The 22,851-nt window shown below is 42.3% G+C and overlaps 1 protein-coding gene across 1 annotated transcript in view; it reads left to right on the top strand.

The window, feature by feature from the left end:
• Positions 1–19,612, top strand: part of FHDC1 (FH2 domain containing 1) — a 50,822-nt gene extending 31,210 nt beyond the window's left edge. The window contains exons 5-12 of the mRNA XM_081875249.1: positions 1,142–1,227; positions 1,316–1,416; positions 4,435–4,505; positions 4,632–4,739; positions 5,654–5,724; positions 7,425–7,542; positions 11,054–11,218; positions 15,283–19,612. Coding sequence (XP_081731375.1) covers positions 1,142–1,227; positions 1,316–1,416; positions 4,435–4,505; positions 4,632–4,739; positions 5,654–5,724; positions 7,425–7,542; positions 11,054–11,218; positions 15,283–17,307 — 2,745 coding nt within the window. The 3' untranslated portion in view covers positions 17,308–19,612. The remainder of the gene's footprint in view (positions 1–1,141; positions 1,228–1,315; positions 1,417–4,434; positions 4,506–4,631; positions 4,740–5,653; positions 5,725–7,424; positions 7,543–11,053; positions 11,219–15,282) is intronic.
• Positions 19,613–22,851: the final 3,239 nt, after the last annotated feature.

Here is a 22,851-nt window from a genome sequence, read left to right as displayed (position 1 = left end):
CCCCCTTGTTAGTTCTAACCACAGAGAGAACTAGGTCATTTTTCTAGAGTCTAGCTTGTTTGACAATTACATTTTCAAAAAAGTATGGTTGAAAGAAGAGCAGGTTTATCGGACACAGCTCAGCCTTGCAGGGAGCCAGACACACCAAGAGCTATGTAGGAGCAGCTGGTTTGCTGTGATGCAGTCTCCAGACAAGGACTACTTGCTACACATACACCCTGCCTGAGCACACAGCAAGCTCAAGGGCTCATAACTCACAATTCCATTTTCCCCTGATAAGGAGCAAATGGTGCACCACCGCTCAGCAGTTGCCATGTGTGCAAAGTTCCTGTCATCAGTTGGCAACAGTGTGGGTCCTGGGAAGCCTTTGTCCTGCCTTTCCTTTATGAAGTGCAAGCATAGGCAAACTTGGCCCTCCATATGTTTTTGGGACTACAACTCCCATCATCCCTGACCACTGGTCCTATTAGCTAGGGATGATGGGAGTTGTAGTCCCAAAACATCTGGAGGGCCAAGTTTGCCTATGCCTGGTGAAGTGCCTTGCTATGAATGGTAGTATAAAAACATTTAAATAAATAAATGTGGGGGCAAAAGAAAGTGTCAGCTTGTTTTAGTAAATACATTTCAGTCATGGTGGCATACTTCCTAGATGTATGCTATCAAGCTTTGCCAAAAAGAAAGCAAGAAACAGAAACAAAAAACCCAACCCCACCCATAAATGTTTGTATTAAACAAAGTGTCTTGGGCTTGAACTAGATTTTACAGCAGACAAAAGGCCCTTGTTAGAAACAGCAGCCCAGTGTCCTATCTCTCTCCCCAATAAATGTTAGTGGCAGAAAATGAATGAGACGGTGTTGTGCTGAGATATCCTGCTCCTGCAATAAAAATAGTAGACAGACAGGTGAATCTGGAGAAGAGAAACTTAAAGGACAATGGCAAACCCGATGTTACTTGGTAATATATGCATGGGCATTGCTTTTGATGTGGCTTTCTGCCATAAGATCTAGTCCTAGCACCAAAAGCAATTTTTAAAATCATGGTGAGCTCTTAAATCTCAGTTCATTCTTTAACATTGGTTTGAGCAGTGACCAGCTTGATTCTTATCAACCTCTTGTCCCTCTCTCCCCACCCCCATTCCTAGGTAAAGAAATTAAAGGATTTCAATGGAGACCTATCAAAACTGTGTCAAGCAGATTCTTTTATGTACCTACTAATCCAGGTGCCAAAGTAAGGAAACACTAAGCCCTTTTCTATTCACTATAAATTCTCTCTCACTTGTACACCAGTTCTAAATCTTAATTTGTTTGTTTTTCAGCTATTCACTGCGACTCGAAGCCATGGTGTTAAAAAAAGAATTCTCTCCATCTTGTACTTCTCTTCAGAAAGACATGACAATTATAAGAATGGCTACAAAGGGTAATTAAACATGCTGCAGCATGCAATAGGCACTTGTTTTTCTTAGCAGGTTAATCAACTTAACTAGAGAGATGAGATCTGGAATTTCAGGTACCTATTAGCTATTTAAAGGAAGCTAGCCAGCTCTGACACATTCCACAAAGGTGCGTGTGTGTTATCAGTCTGATATGTGTCTCAAAATTCTTAACTTTGATCACAGGGCCACATTATTGAAGTCATTTTCCCACTTGTTTGTACTGATGATACTCCTTTCCTGTATATGAAATAACTTGCAGTATTTTCTCATTTGTGGAGTAGTGGCATTCATTCTGGTAATTTTCAGCTGGGACCCCTCATACAGCCAAAACACGTGTCCATTTTTTTCACTTTATATTTCTATGGTTGTAATGCTGTCATTGTGATCCACCTTGAATCAGGTTGTGATCAAATCAAAGACCATGGTTTGATGTCGGTTTACAAATTTCAGCTTGTATTTAACCATGGTTTCTCATCACACCTGATCTTGCATTCCTGGCATAACCTTGGTTCATTTCCATGCCCTGCCCTAGATGCCCACCTGGCTACAGAGCAGTTACAATTAGGCAAAACAAGCCACAGTTACTTGCTCATCTACAAGACTGATCCTGGTTTGTACTGCAAACGACTGTTAAAATAAACCATAGGTTAGTATCCTATATGAATGAAGCCAATAAAGCCTTGAGAAGTTCTCCTTACCATTACTCCAGTCCCTACACTGCATTTCTCATCACCATTTCAGGTTGGCAGGTGTGCACACTCAGGCTTGAATCTGCTTTTAAGAGCTATAAGGTCATTGATCGCTACCCACTTGCCTAGTGCACAGAGAAGTGTTCTGGCATTAAGGGGTAATGGCTTTATGGTAAGCGCTTGAAAATGAGGAGGGAAGCATCAGCATGAACTTGACTGTACATAGAAAATGTACACTATTTCAATACGTTAAGAATTGCATATAGGTTAATTATTCCGGTAGTTGTTGTTGTTGTTTAGTCGTGTCCGACTTTTCATGACCCCATGGACCAGAGCACGCTAGGCACTCCTGTCTTCCACTGCCTCCTGCAGTTTGGTCAGACTCATGTTTGTAGCTTCGAGAACACTGTCCAACCATCTTGTCCTTTGTCGTCCCCTTCTCCTTCTGCCCTCAATCTTTCCCAGCATCAGGGTCTTTTCCAGGGAGTCTTCTCTTCTCATGAGGTGGCCAAAGTATTGGAGCCTCAGCTTCACGATCTGTCCTTCCAGTGAGCACTCAGGGCTGATTTCCTTAAGAATGGATAGGTTTGATCTTGCAGTTCATGGGACTCGCAAGAGTCTCCTCCAGCACCATAATTCAAAAGCATCAGTTCTTTGGCAATCAGCCTTCTTTATGGTCCAGCTCTCACTTCCATGCATCACTACTGGGAAAACCAGTAGCTATGCGGACCTTTGTTGGCAAGGTGGTGTCTCTGCTTTTTAAGATGCTGTCTAGGTTTGTCATTGCTTTTCTCCCAAGAAGCAGGCGTCTTTTAATTTCATGGCTGCTGTCACCATCTGCAGTGATCATGGAGCCCAAGAAAGTAAAATCTCTCACTGCCTCCATTTCTTCCCCTTCTATTTGCCAGGAGGTGATGGGACCAGTGGCCAGGATCTTAGTTCTTTTGATGTTGAACTTCACACCATATTTTGCGCTCTCCTCTTTCGCCTTCATTAAAAGGTTCTTTAATTCCTCCTCACTTTCTTCCATCAAGGTTGTGTCATCTGCGTATCTGAGGTTGTTGATATTTCTTCCGGCAATCTTAATTCTGGCTTGGGATTCATCCAGTGCTATTTCTGATACATTTTATTTCTTGCTGGTCAGTGGTTTAATTGTGTTTTTTAAAAAAACTATTTTGTAGTGTTTATTATGATGGTTAACTTTCCTAGGCTCTCCCAAGAGGAAGGGTGGGATCTAAGAAAAATAAATCATACTATATTTGTAGCTTTGTTTAAACACTTCATACATCCAAATTAGCATTTTGCAGTTCATGAACTGACCCAGAAACTGCAGCGTTTACTCAAACAGACCATTCTAAGTTCCTGTTTCATTTTCTTGCTTCCTCCCACATACTCCTTATAATGTATGAATTTAATTGTGGCCTGGGTACATAAGCACTGGTTACAGGAAAACCTTTGGCCTTTAGGTCACATCTATTGAACAAGAATAACAGTGGCCTCTTTCAGAAATGTGCAAATTAATAAGTTGAGGAATAAAAAGTGCTTGTAGGCTGACAATGATTTGTTGGCTTCCAATGCAGCACACTAGGTTAATCAGTATATTGAAAGAACTGTGACTCCCCAAGATGATGTTGGACTACATCTCTCTTGCTCCCTGACTGTTGACCATGCTAGTAGGGGCTGATGGGAGTTGTAGTCCAGCAATATTTGGAGGGTTACAGGTTAGTTGCCCCTTGCCTGACGGCCTTGGTGATACTCAATAGACAAAACTGCATTTTTTGCCTCTTCAGATTTCTTGCCCTTCTTTTATTGGTAAGTGAGTGACTGAAAACATTTAAGAGTTAGGAATAGAATCATAGAACTGTAGAGATGGAAGAGGCCATGTGAGCCATCTAGCCCAAACCCCTGCAATGCTGTTATCTTTTGCCCAACATGGGTCTCGATCCCACAATCTTGAGATTAAGAGTCTCATGCTCTGCTGACTTAACTATTCCATAAATAATGTCAAGCACCTTACCAGGCTGTAGTGCTGGTTTGTACATCACTGTTAAGTGAACAGGCAATCTGGTCAGACTCATTGCAGAGTTGGTTCCAAAATACTCAGTGTGCCAGTCAGTGTGAGGCTTGGCAGTAGGGCTTTGGCTTTTCCCTTGCCTTGCTTTGGAACTTTCCTTTAATCGCCCTCCCAAAAAAATAATAATGCCTGGTTTGACTGCAATTTTTCTGGAGCAATAAAATCTTTCTTGGATGCCATTTGAAAACAGCCCATGGATTCAGAACCTTATGTTGTTGTTGTTGTTGTTGTTTTTGCAGAGCTAATGTGCTGTGAAGAGTTACATTCCATATTGCACTTGGTCCTTCAGGCTGGGAATATTATGAATGCAGTAAGTGGACAAGCTTCATTTGGGGGCCTTGGGGGGAGAGGGTCAGAATTTACAGTACTGCAGATTGACATCTTGTACCACTTCTGTCTGTCTTTTCCATCACCCCCTCCCCTCTCCACTCCTTAGGGAGGATATGCTGGCAATGCAGTTGGCTTTAAGCTATCCTCATTACTCAAGTTGGCAGATACAAAAGCAAACAAGCCTGGGATGAATCTGCTTCATTTTGTTGCTTTGGTATGTAAATAACAATCATTTCCAAGATAGCAGGCTGCAGAAATCTAAGCAGCAGGGGGAGGTGATTGATGGGGGGGGGGCATGCATGCCACAGAATTTAAGAGCAACATTTAATTTTTATGGTTATTGTTAAGCTCTTTGCAGGTTTCATTAATTTATTATTGCAATACTAAAATGTGCAGAGTAAGCATGCAGTTAAAAGTCTTGGAACAAGCACTTTTTGGGTATTGTATTTAAAATTCCCAATTCTAGATTGTCCTGTCTACCTAGCTATGCCAATCTTAAACTGTTGTTTGTGAAGAAGCGACCTCATCTGATAGATTACTTGCTGATAATACTTCAGGGTGTGTGCGATTCTCATAAGATTTAAGAGGAGGGCAGTGCCCTCGTATTTCTTTTGAAACTGGTTGCACAGATTAAGATTTTCCTTACATGTATATAATTGTCAATTTGCAATTAGTTTAACCTTGATGGTGATTATAGTTAATCTTTGCCTAGTTTGTTCTAAGTCTTAGCATTAGTTTCTGTGACTTTGTGAATATCCCTGTGCAAATAGGTTTAACAGCTAATCTGAAGGCGCCGGGGGAGGGGGACAGAGAAAAGAGGGGATATTAGGTGGAGATTAAGCAGGAAATATTGTATTAGATTGCATACATGGCATTAGTACACTTCTTTTGCCTAATAGCTCTCCTTAGTGCACCTGGGTTGAATTCACTGAAGGATTACTAATTCTCAGGCTCTCTAAAATAGAAAATGTCTTTTTTACCTTGTTTAATTAGATCCTTCCTAGCCTTCTAAAACACAGCAGGTTTAAAACAGAAACCTCTTCGGCTGCACTTCCAAAAAGACTTCTAAGTTTATGTACTGTTTCAGCATGGGAGTGGAATTTTATGGGGTCATCTTGTTTGTTTTAGGAAGCCCAAAAGAAGGATAGAGGTCTTCTAGCCTTTTCAGACAAACTACAACACGTTCAGGAGGCAGCCAGGTAAGCAAGAAAACTGAGAACGTTGACTGGGAACTTTTTTCTTTGTGAAGCACTTCAATACATGCACAAAGTTTTGGCGTGAAAACTGAGATCTTAACAAGTGTTTACTATAGACTCTGTGGTTTCATTTTCACTGTGGATAGAACGATGCCTGAAGCATGCCTTCATGTTTAGAGGTTTTCTGAGTTTATCTTTAAGGGCTTTTCAGAAGGACTGCTAACTCGTTCAAGGTTATTGGGCTCCACATAATTTTGTTGATAGAACAACTGATTAGAGTTAAGTATTGGTATTACAGGGGATTATTTGGTGATTTAACAACTTTCCTCAACTGACCTAGGTAGGGTAACTCTCTTGGGGAAGAATTATCCCTGTGGTTTGGTGACAAATCCTTAAAAAATCCTGCAAGCAGAAAACCAAACTTCAAAGTCAAGTTATGTAAGGTTGAGCAGAAATAGTGCAGTGGTTTATTTTTTTAAAACTGAGAGCTGATATCAATTTGCAGGGAACTAATGAACTGAGAACAACAATTGGTTCTCTTTTTAATTGATAGTGAGTTATAATGTGGTTGTTAAGAAAACATACATGTTTTCCGTTCCTTTTCTTCTCTCATCACCGGATGGGGAGCTCTGTTACGGGATGATGAGACAAGTGACTAGAGCTTCTTAAAGCACCTGATAGGCAACCTGTGACCTCAGAGGCCGCATGCAACCATGCCTACTAAGCTGTCACATTCTTCCATCCCATTAGAATTCCTTCCTTATTTTTCCTGGCTTCTTAAAGTGTTTTCTCACTTTCTGTGTAGGTTTACAACAAGGAGCAATACTCTATTTGATTAACATTTTGTTTCCGTCTTTTAATTTTTCTCTGGTTGGGGGGAAAAAAAACTCCTACCGTACCCCACCAGTCAAGCTGTTTGAGAGCATATTGGTATGCTTCTGCCATGCGTGTGCAAAAAACGCTAATGTTAGAAAAGAATTAACTTCCACTTGCCTATCAGAACATTAGCTGTATTGGTCTCTTACACAGTACTAAAAAACCACTCTGTAGATCCTAAATTACCCATCAAAACAAGAAGCTTGCTGCTAAATAGGGTTGGGATTCTAATCTAAGGTGAAAATGGAAGCAAATTCTGGATTAGTTCATCCATAACACTTTACTCTCTGGTTCTGCCCACCATTGGTCTGTGTCTCCTGACAAATTATTCCTAAGGGAATATTGCCCTCAAGAAGAAAAACATTGTGCACTCAGCCCCTGCCTTAAAACTTAAGTTTCTGTGATGATGTACCAAGAATGGACAGGGCTGCACAGAACAGGAGTTGTAACATTGCAGATGTTCCACCACTGTTACGACTCCTTGGGTGCCCAAGATCTGTGTCTCGGGAATCCCAGGCTCTTTTAATTTAGTGACAGGTAGTCTGGGGAAATATTTTGCCCTTTGGTCAGAGTCCATTACTGAAACTTCTTGATGAAATTGTTTTGGCATAAAACCTTGATCACTGAAAATAATGGGAGGGGAAATTATTAAGTCATATCTTCTACTGTGGGAAGATTTGCTAAACTGGCAGGTCCAGTTTGTTCACTTCGTTGTGTTATGACACTTGCTGTCATGTGTGTGTTTTTAATTAGTTAGGTAGTCAGCACTTATTGGTGGGTAGCTCTTCTCTCTAAAATTGTTTTCAATTACAACTCTTTCCTTGCAGAATATCTCTTGAAAGTATAGAAGCAGAGCTCCATTCACTCTCAGTCAAAACAAAGTCTCTTAAGGATAATATTCGGCGGGACTCTGAACTGTTTCACCAGATGGAAGGCTTCCTCCAGGTTTGTTGGGAGATTTCTGCCACTTCAGTTCCTTCTTATGCCCATATTCTGCACCCTTGGTGAATTTCACTAATATCCTTAACAGGCTGTAATATTTAGTCTCGGAGTGCCCTGCCACAGTGTTTCATACTACTGGTAAGCATTTCAAGGGAGCCTTTTTACAGAGAAGAATGCTGAGTGTGGGGGCAATCAGGCTTAGGCAGCTGCCATCAATAGGTAAGAAGTAAAGGGACCCTGACCATTAGGTCCAGTTGTGGCCGACTCTGGGGTTGCGGCACTCACCTCGCTCTATAGGCTGAGGGAGCTGGCATACAGCTTCCGGGTCATGTGGCCACCATGACTAAGCCGCTTCTGGTGAACCAGAGCAGCACACGGAAACGCCATTTACCTTCCCGCTGGAGTGGTACCTATTTATCTACTTGCACTTTGACGTGCTTTCGAACTGCTAGGTTGGCAGGAGCCGGGACCGAGCAACGGGAGCTCACCCCGTCACGCGGATTCGAACTGCTGACCTTCTGATCAGCAAGCCATAGGCTCTGTGGTTTAGACCACAGCTGCAATTTTATCTGCTACTTTGAAGAGCAAGGATACATTGCATCTTAAATTAGGTGGCGCTAAACTGTATTTCAGTAATGCTTCTGAATTAAATTATTGATTTTATATTTTGCTTGTGAAGAAGTAAAGATTTTAAAATCATTTTTCTCTCTAGCAGACACCCCTCCTATTTGCTGCCTTTATCCCTGGGTTTGTTGTTTTTGGAGGGGGTAGCTTTATTTTAATTTGACGTGTTTGGATATCCATTGCAAACAATTCCACAAAAGCTTCAGTTTAAATACTGGTAGTCTGCAGGAAAAATGCTGATGTCATCCAGTGGTTTGCACAACTTGGCTTTCCTGGGTATGCATCCCTAGAACCCCAGCTTTTTATAAAGAGGAACAAATTTGTAACTCTCCCAGTTATGTAGGGAAACTTAAAGATTCTGGCTGCTTTCTGACCACTTCCCATAGACCTGTTTGCTTCTTGTGAAATGCTTGATGTGGAGACATTAGAGGAGATGAGAAACAGTCTCATTTGTCTCTGTACATGAGTACAATAGTAATTGGAGTAACACTTCACCAGTGGCAATGTCTCAGAGAATATGTGCCTAGCACATCAGATTTGATTGGTTTATAGCTCCCAAATTTTTAAATAATTTGCATCATTCTCTTTCTATGGAACTTTGATTTCTGAATTTCAGGAAAGCATAGTACCATGTTTTTGTTTTGTTTATGGTTGTTGTTTTTAAATCAATGAGGTTATTTTATGAGTGGCTGAAAACATCTGTAGGAAACACCATTTGCTCGTACTGTTTTCTAGCAATAGCTGCTAAAACTGTAGAAAGGGTTGGCTTTGCACTAAACAGAAGCAACCACGTTTTTTTCAAAAAATCCTTCAACTGTAGCTGAAGGTGGGGACCTGCAAATCTTGCTCTCAATGGCTGGGTGCGAGAGATAGAGCTTAATTCTGGTTTCTTGCCTTACCCCTGATTTAAGCTTCTGAGTATGCAGTGAAATCATGGCTCAGCTTGCTTAGCACAGCTCATTCCCTGGTGGGTATGCTTGGAGAGATAATAGCGAGACCTGCTTGTCACGTTGCTTGCTGGAAGGCAGATGGGAGAATCTGGAATGCTGCTTTAGCCCTGGTTTGCTTGGAGCAGATGTATAAGCATGGTTAGCACAAACCAGAGTCTACAAACCCAGTTCAAACAGTAATTTCATAACCTGTTTTTGTGTTCACACTTTAGATATTCAGGTGCAATTTATTTCTTGCTCCGGAGAACTTTAGATTCTGTGCTGCACATTTCCTATAGTTGCCTCTATATAGGTTCCCATGCGCTGCTCAGCATATTTGTTACCATGTCTGAACAATTGCATTCTGCCCCATTGCTACTAAATTTGCTGTATTAGGCCATGTTTGGAATCTCTTTAGCATCCATGTTTTTTGTTTTAAACATCAGGAGTAATTCCAAATGAATCGCTCTTCATTTTACAAGGTTCACCTTATATAACACTTCCTAAAAATGGTGGGTGAGTAACCTGATTTAAAATTTGGCTTCTCCCATCCTTGTGAATAAGCTACTAATATGAAAGGTGGAGCCAATTTTCCATGTCACTCCTTTAGCTTATCTCAATAAATACCTTGTTGAGTGACACTCTTTTTTTTTTCCTTTTTGGATGGCTGACAAAGCGAAGATTATCTACGCTTCTGAAGGCAACATTCTGAAGGCAACATTTACATGCTCCCCATTTGCAAACCCTTGGGCTCCCCATTTGATTTCTTGCTTTGTAAGGGAAACCACCGAGAAAACAAAGATTAATACATTTCTGGCACTGGCTTCATTGTTAAATAATGCTCTTTTATTAGATGAGTAAAGGTTTCTGCAAGTACCTGTGTGCATGCTTGTTATGAACAAATGGGGATAGGAAAACAACAAGTTAATCTTCTTAAAATCCATGGCTGCAACATCTTATCTTGATGAAACAAATGTTTCTTGAACAGTGTTTGTCAAATCTCAAACTGGATTTGAGTTTCAAACTAAGTGTTCCTATAGGCAAATTCTCACGATGTTTAAAAGGCAGGTATAAGGCTGAGTTCTTGCAAGCTGTCTAAAAATGTGTTGTGCTGGAATTTTAGTGTCCATATAAAAACATAATATAAGCTGGCTGGATCACTCTAGCATCCTGTTCTCACATTGAGCAACCAAATGCTTGTGGGAAGTAGGGTTGCCACCTTTGGTTGGGCAAAATACAGGACATAAATATCATTTTCCAAAATGGATTTCATAAATACAACCGGAGAGCAAGAGTTTGAGCTGACTCACCACCACCATTGCAAGGAAGGCCTTTCCAGCTTTTTATGTGCTCCGCTGCACTCTGGACGCTGTGCTGAGTATGCTCAGTGAATTCTTTTTCTTCCAATCTTTTCTACCTTTCGTTTATTATTTGTTTATTCACTATTGCTTCTAATAAACTAGTCTTGAAGGTTTCAAAAAACCTGTTCGGCCAGTGGAAGAAAAGGTATATATGTTCATCTAGGGCAGCAAAGCTTCAGTCAGACAGCTCCAAACACTATAGTCCTGTAGTCTCGAGCCAGTTAACAACAACAACAACAACAACAACAACAATTTATTATTTATACCCCACCCATCTGGCTGAGTTTCCCCAGCCACTCTGGGCGGCTCCCAATCAAGTGTTAAAAACAGGACAGCGTTAAATATTAAAAACTTCCCTGAACAGGGCTGCCTTCAGATGTCTTTTAAAGATAGGATAGCTGCTTATTTCCTTCACATCTGAAGGGAGGGTGTTCCACAGGGTGGGCGCCACTACTGAGAAGGCCCTCTGTCTGGTTCCCTGTAACCTCACTTCTCACAATGAGGGAACCGCCAGAAGGCCCATTAATCCTAGACTTTAACAGATGCTGAAACTGGTCAGTCTCTGTTTGGATCTAATTTGTATTTCGGTTTTATTTTAAGTTTGCTGTAAAAGAGATAAAAGAGCTGGAGCGCTGGAAACGGGAACTGCTGAAGGAATCACACGCCCTTATGGACTTCTTATGCGAAGATAAAGAAACCATGAAACTGGAAGAGTGTTTTCAGATATTTAGGGATTTTTGTCTTAGGTTCAGCAAAGCCGTTAAGGTAAGAACATCTCTACAAAACTGTGAGAGTAGTATTCAGCTAAGTTGTACTTGGCTTTTTGAAATTAACAGATCTAACTTAATCATGCTGATTGACTTTAAAGAATTTATTCTGAGTAAAGCTTTGTTGAATATTACCTGAAATATCCACTGACTTTTATGTAACTAAGCTACATTACTGTTGGATGATTTTAATAGTGGTAATCCTTCATATGATATGTAAGGTTACCAGATTTTTTTCCAGTGAATCCGGGGACACTTTTCAACTTCAGTGGATTTTGTATGGGGACTGATTTGTAAATCCAGGGACTGTCCCCGGGAAATGGGGGCGTCTGGTAACTTTAATATAATGGAACAAAGTTGTGTGTGTTGTAGGACACCTGTTGCAACAATGGCTTCTTCCAACCTCAAACAACATTTTGTTACAGAAAAGATTTTATTAAGCTATAGCTATTTAAATTTCATTGTTTGCTGGGCACAGTTTAGGATTATTTTAATTTACTTACTTATTAAATTTGTATAGTGCTTTAGATCTCTGCAAGCAAATCCCCACAATGCTTTTTCTTGGTTTGTATTATCATTAATGGGTGAGGGGGAAAGGGCATTATCAGGTCCATTGTCTTGTGTAGTCCATTGTCTTGTAGCCCAGTTTTTTTGGGTGGGAGCAAAGACACCACAGCCATTGTCTAGAGATAAAACTGCAGGTGGCCACATGACTGGCCTCTGTGCCCGAGGCATGCAAAGACTGCAATCTTTATTGTGCTTTTTAAAAATGACAATAGGCAAAGTGCCTGGAGTCATATATGTATACTGAAGAGCATTTGGCTCCTTTTGATCCAAAAGGTCATGGATCTGTGGCCTTGAACTGTTGAACAGCAGTGTAAGCAGGTGCACTCAGTGTACGTTTTTTAGTATGCAGCAGGTGTTGCTTCTCAGAATAAAAATGCTGCTAATTGGATGAAGAGAGTGGTGTGTGCCACTTTATGTTTCAGCTCTGGGGCATCCATGAGAGAGAGAAGTGTTAAATGGGAGGGGGTATCCATTAGAGTTTGGAACATATGGCAGTAGGAAACCTGGGTTGCAATTCCTACTCCTCCATGGTCCTTCTTGTATGCTTTTGGTAAGCCTCTGGGTGGAATTGAATGTTAGTCTTTCGCAGAGTACACCCATTGAAATGAATGAAGCCAGGTTAATCATGATTCTACAATTCTATGTTTATTAACTTCAGTTGGTCTACTCTGGGTAGGACTAGCATTGAACACCTCCCATTGGGCAGGAGTCACCTAACAAACCCCATCATCAAAATCTGTGGTGGACTTTGGGCTTTAAGATTTCAGCAGCATCCTGTGTGGCACCAAAATTTGGTGCCCCCCACCTCTTGCCTTCCATTGTCCGTTGTTGTTGTGGCACCCTCTCATCTTGACACCCACTGCAGGCAGACTGTTCACACTCCCCTAAATTTGCCTGTGGCAGAAGTCCCGGGCTGCAACAGTATTGCAACAGATCCAAGGGTGCTCAGGAGGCTAAACCCAAACCTAACCATTATTCCTTGATTTATTGATTTGCATAGAAAACAGGGGAAATCCTTTATCTGTTGGGTCAATTTGCACATATGTACTAGTTGTGTGAGCAAAACATATTTGGCTGTAAGCTGCCCAGAGTGGCTGGGGAAACCCAGCCAGATGGGTGGGGTATAAATAAAGTAGTAGTAGTTGTTATATTTGGTAATGAAGAACTGACCTGGATTCCTGTCTTCAGAATGTTCATCAGGCAATGCCCACATGCTTTCAAACCTATTGTCACATGGCCTAGAAACCTTATACTGAATTTGACTTTCCTTGCCAAATTCTGAGCTTGCTCAGAAATTGAATTTAACCATAGTGGGGTGTCAGGCAGTGAGGTGGTTGCTCACAAGTAACCAGGCAGGTCTCTGACCTGTCTTTAGCAGGTTTTTATTTGTGCAAACTATTTACAGTGCAGGACCAGAAAGTTCACATCTGTCTCAATCACTTGCAGATTCCGGGAGTGGCCCCTTCCAGTTCCCGCCCCCCCCCCAGCATAAGAACTTAGACACCCCAAATCTCCGCCTTCCCTCCTTGTGTTTCACCCCTCTGCGTAAACTGGGCGACGGAAACGGCATGCCTGTTTCCTGGCCGGCCGGGCTAGGTGAGGCGCTTGGGCTCTCAGTAGCATCTTTGAGCCCTCACCTCACTCAGCTTTCCCATTCCCCCTCTGCTCCACTGGAGATGTGGCTTCCCCCACCGTTGGACAAGGAGCTGCTCCTCAGAAGCGTGGGCGGCTCTCTGTATTCCCCTGCCTCCCTCCCCTGTTCCGATGGCAGCCCCCTGTCATGGGGGACATACTGTTTTGCAATCATAGCCCTAAACTAATCAATTGCTGAAGCTTGGATGGGGGCATATCATTCATATGGTGAAGAGAGTATAGTTGCTCCGAAAGGAGAGTTAAGGAGTGTAGAAGGTTGCTTGCAGAAGGTCCCGCATTCAATGACTGGTGCTTCCTGTTTAAAAATAAAGAATAGGGTAGATAGTGACAGGAAAGATCTCTCCCTGAAAACCTGGAGAACTACTGCCACTCAAGTCACTTCCAGAGTGAGCTTCTTAACTGTCCATCCTAATTTGTTTACTGGGAGGTTTGAAGGCATTGGCTACAGAAGGAGCACTCATTCTGATTTGATTGTGGGAAGGTTAGAGGATGTCAACTTCAAGCATCCCACACTTTTCTTGCTTTTCCCCATCAAGGTCCTTATAGCAAAAAGTAATATTTTAGGGAGGGGGCAGGGAGTGGGATTGCTGTGCAGGAGCACCCAATCAACCTGAATTGTGCAACCTGAATTTTCTGGTATGTGATTGAACCTGACCTTTAAATAGCAACTGTCTGGAAGAAGCCTCAGATGAGACAATAAGCGATGAACTGGCAGGATGTATGCTGCCCATATGCTATTTAGATCAGTCCAGCAGCCTCTTCTCAGTGATTGTCCAAATGGTGCTGAAAAATTGCCACTCTTACGAACCACCCCTTCAACCAGTAGTTGAAGTGGGAAGCAGGCAGAGTATTGCAAGCCTTGGAGGATATTGGACATGCCCCATCTCTTCTGATGTTTGCAATGCTCCAGTTGCCTCCCTCTTCAGCTACTATAGCTTTAGGAAGCAGAGGTTCCTAAAGGCTTCCCTTGCTGTTCTGTTGGGAGCTGGTACCTCAAAATAGCATTTCTGAAAGGAGCAGCTCTCTATTTGCCACTGCTCAGCAGCTTCCTAATAGTTGACCTGGAGGGAAGGAGGAGATCACAGTGGGGAATTTTAAACGTCTCCTTCTCCCATGGAAGTGTGTGCCTGGGAAAGGAGCTGCATCCCTTGTCTAAAAAGATGCACAGTCTGACCAGGTATGAGACAGCTTCACATGCTCCACTTGTAAGCGTTCCAAAACCACAAAATGTTTAGTTTGTTTTAGTGCTTTTAGGTCGCATACAATCATGTATGAGCAAAGGTTTAGAGTTTCCTGTTCAAGAAAGAGCAAGAAACATCATGTCATAGGCACCTTTGCCCTTTAAATAAACAACAACTTATTATTTGAGAGAGCACTTTGAGAATAGAAGTAATAAATATCTAAGAATTTATCCTTCTGTATATACTCTGTTTGTGAAAGTTTAACCTGACCAAGAATTTTATTACATTTACCTGGCTGACCTGCATTATGTTTTTTTTGTGTTTTGTTTTTTAATTGGAGGCTTACTTAAGCAGTACCATTTAACTAAGATTCAGAACAATAGTCATATTAAGTTGAATTGCAAAGAAAGCTGCAGGATAATGAACCTGAGCATGGAAACCAAGTATGTCATAACATCTTCACCAGCCAGGCCTAAATAGATGCTTTGGGGGGAGGGAGTGTTTTACTGATTTAACCAGTACCTAAGCAGAAAATTGTTGTCATAGTAATTTGTACTCAAGAACCAAACTCAAATGACAGGGAAGAACATGAAAAATGTAAAAATGTTAAATTTAAAGTTTTTGAATTCCTTTCCCCCACCCCTTCTCTCTTTCTAAACAGGAAAACAAGGAAAGAGAGGCCCAAGAACTTCAACAGCAACAGCGATTAAAGGAGTTGGAGCTAAAACGCCGATCATGGGTTGCCGGGGATCTTGGAGCTTTTGGCAGGAGCAGCAGTGAAAATGATGTTGGGATGTTGACCAAGAGAGGACTTGAAGAATTTCTGCCCTTCTTGCAGCAGAGACCGCAAAGTCCTTCTTACAGAAATGTCAGCACCAGGCGTTCCCGGCATTCCCTGGGAGTCACTGCAGACAGAGAGCTGTTGAGTTTCCTGGAGACCTCAAAGGGTGAGGATCCAAACAAGTCCAACAGCCTTCCTCGTGAGCATGCAGGTCAAGCAAGACCCAGCGTGGCCTGGACTGAATCTAGAGAGCCTGGAGATCTTGGTTTAACCAACTTGCACTTGCACCAGGCACCGGAAGAAGGCGTGGAGTGCAGCTACTTCCAGTTGCCCCCATCTCATTCTGATCGCATGGTAAGCCTTGAGGACGATAGCACTGCCCATGCTAATCTCTACAGCGACCAAGAGAGTGCTGATAACGACAAGTATAGATTCGATGTGCCTTGTACGAAAGCCACAGATGCAGCCCCCTGGGACTTGTCCCTTGAAGAAGATGAACATGTTCCAGGGCTGCTGAAGCTTGACCCCCATGAACCAGATGATGTGGAGGACCTATCTGCAGTTCATTTTGAGGCTGATGTGAGAGGTTTGGAGACTCTGGGTGACTCAAGCGTATACACTCCTGGCATAGTAGCTCCTCCTGTACCAGCCTTCAGAAAATCAAAAGCTGACCATGCAGCCAAAGTAGCAGGTCATGCCCCTGAAGCTCTGGAACCAGGCAGTGATAGCCCCACATCCTCAGATGGTAGTGTTTCAGGAAATAAGGCGCATGGACCAATGTTCTGTGTATCTGAGACTTCTGACTATTCTTTGATGTTTGATCTGCCAGAAGGAAATGATCCAAGGCTCGGGGGCAACAACCAAGTGAACAGCAAAGACGGTGCTATTGCCCCTTTTAGGAATGATCTTCAGGCTGGTGGTGATGCCGTTTTGGGCCTGAACTCGCTTTCTGCTGATAAGGATGACTCTGGCAGCAAGTCAGGTCTCCCAAAGGAAAAACCTGTGAGAAGCAAAGATGCAGCGGGGCCAAAGAGAAATTCTCTGAAAGATAAATCTTCAAGTGCTGCAAAACCCGGCAGTGGTCCTCTCAACCCCCCCAGACCGTCAGTCAGAACGCTGAATTCTTCGGAGAATGCGAGCATGAGAAAAGTAGTCCCCATTTCCAGATCAACTAAAGCAGCACCTCCGAGCTGTACCAAAAAGCCAGATCCTAAGCCAGCACCCCGAGACACCGGTGCACCTGAAGCACGACTCACGCGTCGCAACTCCATCCGGGGCAACTCCGCAGAGGCAGCGCCAAAACCTCAGTACAGGCAGAGCACATCTGTAGAGGAGCCGAAATTCCAGAGGGGGACGGCAGCTTCAAGTAGTGGCCATTTTGAGAGAGAGCCACTCCAGCACAAGGGCTCTTTCAAAAAGCCAAGCTCCAAACCAGTCAGGTATGTCCCCAAGTCAAAGAATGATGAAACAAAGATGTGCCGCTCTTTGACCAAACCCCCATCCCCTACCGAAGCCAGCAAAAGCACAACGGCCCCTGTCCCCAAGACACCAGCTCCAGTTCCGAGCTTTGCAAGGAATACAGTGGCCTCTTCCTCAAAATGCGCCAAGGTGGATTTGCCAGTCCCTTCCAAAGCTCCAGCCCTCACAAGGTCTCTGTCTCAGAGGCTTCCTAGGATGAAGATGACAACAGCCGCTGACGATTCTTATCCAAGGGAAAGTGGTGGAGGCACGCTCAAGCGAGCAAATAGTGCTAGGTTTATCAAAAGGAACACTGACAATGGTGACCTTCTAAGTGTTAAAGCGGAGCCCGTGCTAAAGGAACAAATGATAATGGAAAAGTCAACATCTCTCAAATGTAAAGATGGAAATCAGACTACAATAGGGAAACTGCTGAATCACTTTTGAAAATAAAGGGTGTGTGTAGTGTTTGGCAATACAGAATGTGAAAACCAGCTCTTTTAAACACTGCATTTTCCTGCTGTGTGAAATAACCCCAAATGTTAATGTAATAATACCAAATGCAAACTAAAGGTACATTGTGTGGATCCTGCTGTATGTCTGAACTGAATGTATTGACCATTACTGTGATGGAATTGCTGTAACAAAGTTCCTTTGCTTTTGGGAGATAGTACCTCTACATGAATTTTACACACTAAAGGAATGCATCTGTTTAATGAAAAGGAAAGGAAAACAGAGCTAGGGATTATGGCCAGTTGTATGAACACTGCTTTTCTGAAAATGCCGTCCTGAATTATTTTTTGGGGAAAGTATGGAAAGCAGATGTGGATCGCTTTAATTCATTGGGTCCAAGAAAAAAAAAGTGTCTGTTGCTGGGTCCATTGCTGGCAATTGGACACAAAGAACCTCTGGCCTATAATAGGATCAAACAGAATATTGCTGTGTTGCGGGGGGGGAGGGGCGTTGGTTGTAATATCATCTGAGGGATTTGCAGCATGTCTTAAATTGTATGTGTGTCTGTAGGAAGGAGGGGAAACTCTGCTGGGCAGAAGGTTTATTCTCCAAGAGTGTGGCAAAACTGCCTTGCATGTACAAATAGAATAGTCAATGGAATGACTGGTGCTGGAATTAGTAGAATTAGCCTGAAGGTTGTGACTTTCAGAAACCACAAGTAGTAGCTGGGGGGAAATGGCTACAGGTGACTTGTCTTGTGTCATTTAACATGCAAACTTGCCAGCTTTTGGCATATACAAAAGTGCCATATTTATATTACACATCACAGATACTATGAGGGCTACAACCTCTAGCGGAGCACTTTTCCTGCCAATTCTCATTCCCATTTGTTTTTAACTACTGTCAGGTGACTTTAAAATGCTGCTATGGCTCTTATTGGGAAGAGCCTTTGATTTCCCTGCTGCCTGTTTTCTTTTATCAAAATACCAGCTGGCCCAAAACATGCAAGTTCCTTCTTTGCGTGACAAAAAGCTCTCCCCCTCCCCCAAATTCTGGTAAATCAAGCTTATTTTGCTCCTGATGCAGATTTTAACACTACTTTTTAAACTTCACTTTTTGATAAGCTTTGTTTTTATATATAAAAAAGACTCTGGTTCGCTGCAAAAAAATGACATCAAGTCAGACTAAGATACAGAGAATGAGGAAAAACTTGTCACTACGAGTTCTGCCTTCCCTTTGGTCCCTTTCCAGATACATATAAGTAGGTGGGGTGGGGAAACTGGCTGTTGCTGCTCAGCCTATGTACTTAAATAGTTGCTATCCAAGTCATCTATGAAAACTCTTTTTATTAAAAATACCCATGCAATGGAAATGGTTGGACAGATGACTTTGAGCTGGTCATCACTCCCCATTAGCCCTCCCCACTTTTTCTTCCTTCCTTCACCTAATACGAAGTGTAATCAGTCACAACAGGACACTTGAACTGATGTGACAATTGAATCTTGAGGGTTGAGTCCCTCCATTGATGGGAAAATCTTTGATCTAGCAGATGCTTCCACTAGCAGAAGGAAGACCATTCTCTCTTCCTTCTGCAGCCCCCTGTCCGACTCCCATCTGCTCAAGGGAGTGGGGGAACTTCAGGAGTGATGTGGTAGATGTCTGCAGGAGAAAGGAGAGATTTGCTAAAATAATCTCCCTCCAGTTCAGTTCATGGAGCCTCCATTGGCTCAGACTCTTTCGTCAGCAGAGAGGCACCATGCTGAACTTGACTCAACAAACCAATTCTACCATTTCAGTTCATGGCCTTGCATTTTTATTTTTATTTCTTTGTCCCATTATAGAAATAGTTTTCAGGAACTCCTCAGAAAGTATGCCAGAATGTCACCAAGTGTGCTACTGGGCCCTCTCAAACAAGACACCATCACAGTGTGAATGTTGACTTGGGCTCCCTCTTTATAGTAAAGGTGCTTGGAAGGAATCCTTGTTGTTGGTTTTATAAGCTTCTTGGGTACTCCTCCCTCCATGGTTTGAATGCAGTAATCTGTCCATTTGGCGCTACCTGTATCTTTTTGTGTGCTCATCTGCAAAAGCAGGTGTTGGATTTTTTTTATTACCTTTTGATGGTAGTAAGCTTGAAAAGAGAAAATAATTTAAATGTTACATGTTCGGAAACTGTAAGTAAATTTCTATATAAGAAGTATCTGTAAAAATGAACTGGATGTATTTAATGGACCATTTATACATTTCTGAGTTTATCTTGCTAGTTTAATAAAGTTCCCATTTATGGGGGTTTGTGCTATATGTTTCCATTATCCCATTGTAATTTTGATCAGTGTTTGAGGCTCACATTGGAGCAGATCATGCTTAATTTGGTGTCCCTGAAAGGAAATGAATGCATTTTGAATAAGGTCTAAAATATTGGGTTGAGAACATGTTTCTTTTCAATGGTTAAGCCTTTCTGAAACTAAATGAGGTGTGCTGGAAAATGGATCTTGAATGCCTATCACCCTCATCCTAGGAACACAGAAGGAACCCTCTTGCATTAGATCCTAGTCCATGCCTCAGCCAACCAGCTGCATATAGGAGGTCCACAAACTCAACATGAGGGCATTAGTCCTCTCATGTTGTTGCTCCCCAGCAACAGGTATTCAGAGTCCTGAAGTCTCTGGTCCAAGAAGTAGCATATAGATATCATGAGTTCTGGCAAAGGCTTATGGGAGTTGTAGTCCAAGACATCTTGGGCGGCACCAGTTTGAGGAAGGCTGCTTTAGAATACGAAGATCTAAGATCAGATAGCAACTGTGGTCAAATGAGGCCTTTTTGAATGTGAATGCATATCCTTTGACTCTTTCAGTGCACACACTTCTAATAAGATATATTCTTTAATATGTGTCCTTGTTCTGCTGTTAAGGATTGGCAGTGGAGGGTAGCAAAAATGGATCTGTGTGTGTTGTAGCAGCCTAGTAAAATTCAAGGTCAGAGTGGAGAGGTGTGATTGTGGCACACACACCCTGGGCCTGAGCCCTTGATGGGTGCCAACCTAGCTAACACCCAGGTACACCCCAGAGCCCTCCGTTTGTTGGGGGCAGCACTCAGACCCTGAGGATCAGGGAATGTGTCTCTTCTTTCCACCTTCCCGAATGGGGGAAGAATGTTTGAATGAGTTACAGATAGGTAGCCGTGTTGGTCTGCCATAGTCAAAACAAAACAAATTCCTTCCAGTAGCACCTTAAAGACCAACTAAGTCAGTTCTTGGTATGAGCTTTCGTGTGCATGGTATCTGAAGAAGTGTGCATGCACACGAAAGCTCATACCAAGAACTGACTTAGTTGGTCTTTAAGGTGCTACTGGAAGGAATTTGTTTTGTTTGAATGAGGTTATCAAAACAGTCAATGGAGCCACAAAAACTCTTCTTCTTTTTTTAAGAGTGTAGCCTTTGGCTGGATATTTCCACAGCATAAAGCACATGGCTTCCTCCAAAGAATCATGTGAGCTGCAGTTTGTAAAGGGTGCTGGGAACTGCAGTTCTACAGAATTCTTTGGGTGGAAGCCATGTGCTTTGAATGTATGGTGTGCATGTGAGGTAGAGACTTAGCAAGGATATTAGAAGCAGCTGGGCCTTGCAAACTGGAGAATTTGAACACACCTGAGTGGATAACTTTTTAAAGGCATGGCTCTATTTATTTTGATTAAAAGACATTGCTGCAAAAGCGTGATATGTTAACTGCCAATTGCCATTTTAAAAAGGGGTGGGTGGATTTAAAATAACGTTGGGTGGAAAGCCTCCTCCCTGTTGCTAGTGCCTGTATGCCAAGAAGCCCAAAGTTATTCTATATTAAACAGCAAGAAAACAAACCTGTAACAAAGGACTTGAGGTGAAAGGTCTACATGTGGAGGGACTACAGCATCCGGCCGCAATACAGAAAGGACAACAATGAAAGATCACGAACCCTGGACATGCAGCCAAAGTTAAAACCTTTCCCAGCCACCCAAGAGAATATTAACCATGTCTATCACACCTAGTACTATTTTTATTTGGTCTCGTATCCTTTCTCTCATATCTGGGGATAACCAATATTGAGGGTTTATATAAAGCGGATACTCCTTGCCAGTTCCTTTTCTCAGGAGATGTATATGTGTTTGAGCTGCTATATGGCCTGAATATCTTCAAACATCCCTGTCATATGGACCTATTCAATTCTGGATTTTGTTTTCCTATGTGATTCTAAATGCTGCTTTTCTACCTGTTGTGAGATCTATTGGCTTATATTCTACAACTGGATGAATTGCCTCAGAACAATTCCCACTTGGGATATTACAGTGCTATTTTTTTCAGACACTGTGGGCCTGAATAGGACTCTAGCAGGGCTGTTGCTGAAAAAGGCATGCCACAGTTTTAACAGAAAATGCCAGTTGTGTACAGATGAGCGTATGTGTTTTAAACAAAAATTGGCCCTTCCCTAACAATGGGCAATCTTCTGTGAAATTAAGGCATGCTTTAAAAATACATCCCCCAAACAGTTGCAGAACATTTAATTATCAAACTGCTATCCCCTTCCCTGTTGCACTTGCTGACAGTGTCAAAAAGAAAATTTCAAACACGACATCCATTGACCCTGAGAAACTAGCGAAGGAACTGCAAGCTGCAAAAATCCTCCCCCCACAACAGGATCACTTCCTTCTCTTTGTTACTCCTTCCTTGTGATTTGGATTGTGGATTTCAATGCAAAGATAACCATTAGCATAGTGAATTCATGTTGGGAGGGTTTTTGCAGATGCAGAATCAGTTTGAACAGTGGGGTGGGGTGTTCAGAAGAGGGTAGGAATTGCATAAGTTGTCAGCTGAAACTCCATAGTAAAGAGTGTGGGAAAATTCCATCTTAATGTTGCTGCTTTGATAGGAGCAGGAGCAGCATTGCATATTCAACCTCTTGTGTTTTTTCACAAGCTTCACATATTTCCCTTCCTTTCCTAAAGTTGTGTGTTAAATACTCTGACCCATAAGCTAAGTCAAGAGGATCTTTTTAATTCAAATACCTTGCTGTCCAGCTGCAGCAGATTGGAAACACAAGCAAAACTGTAGACCACCTGAAGCAGATTACTATAATTGCAGCTAAGAGTTGACCATGTCAACAAAACAAAACAAAAAAACTGCTGGTAGAATAGCTGTAACTTTGTCCAAAATGGGTTTGGTTCTCTCCTCCCCATGGCTGTGGAGTTTTATCACAGAAAGCAGCAGAAATAAGCTTTCAAGGTGAGTGTGTAGTATGCCATTAAAATAAAATAAAATTGTCATGTGTGCTGTATGTTGACCCACCTGTTTGCTAACACATTAGTTTGTTCTTAAATCCAGTTGCAGAATATGGCTCTTGTATACACCCCATGCTGAGGAAATGGGGAAATTTGCATAGGGATTTCCTCTTCATAGTGAGAACTGTTGAAGCTACTCCTATGTTGCAGGGGAAATATGGGTGTCTGCTTGGGTAAGGAGCAGGAAAGAGCACTAATGTTAGCAGATATGTGACAGATACAAATAGC

This window comes from Podarcis erhardii, assembly GCF_964252035.2.
Source record: "Podarcis erhardii genome assembly, chromosome: 9".
NCBI classification, from domain to species: Eukaryota; Metazoa; Chordata; class Lepidosauria; order Squamata; family Lacertidae; genus Podarcis; species Podarcis erhardii.
Note: the sequence above shows the minus strand (reverse complement) of the source record. Positions and strands in the feature narration are given on the sequence as shown.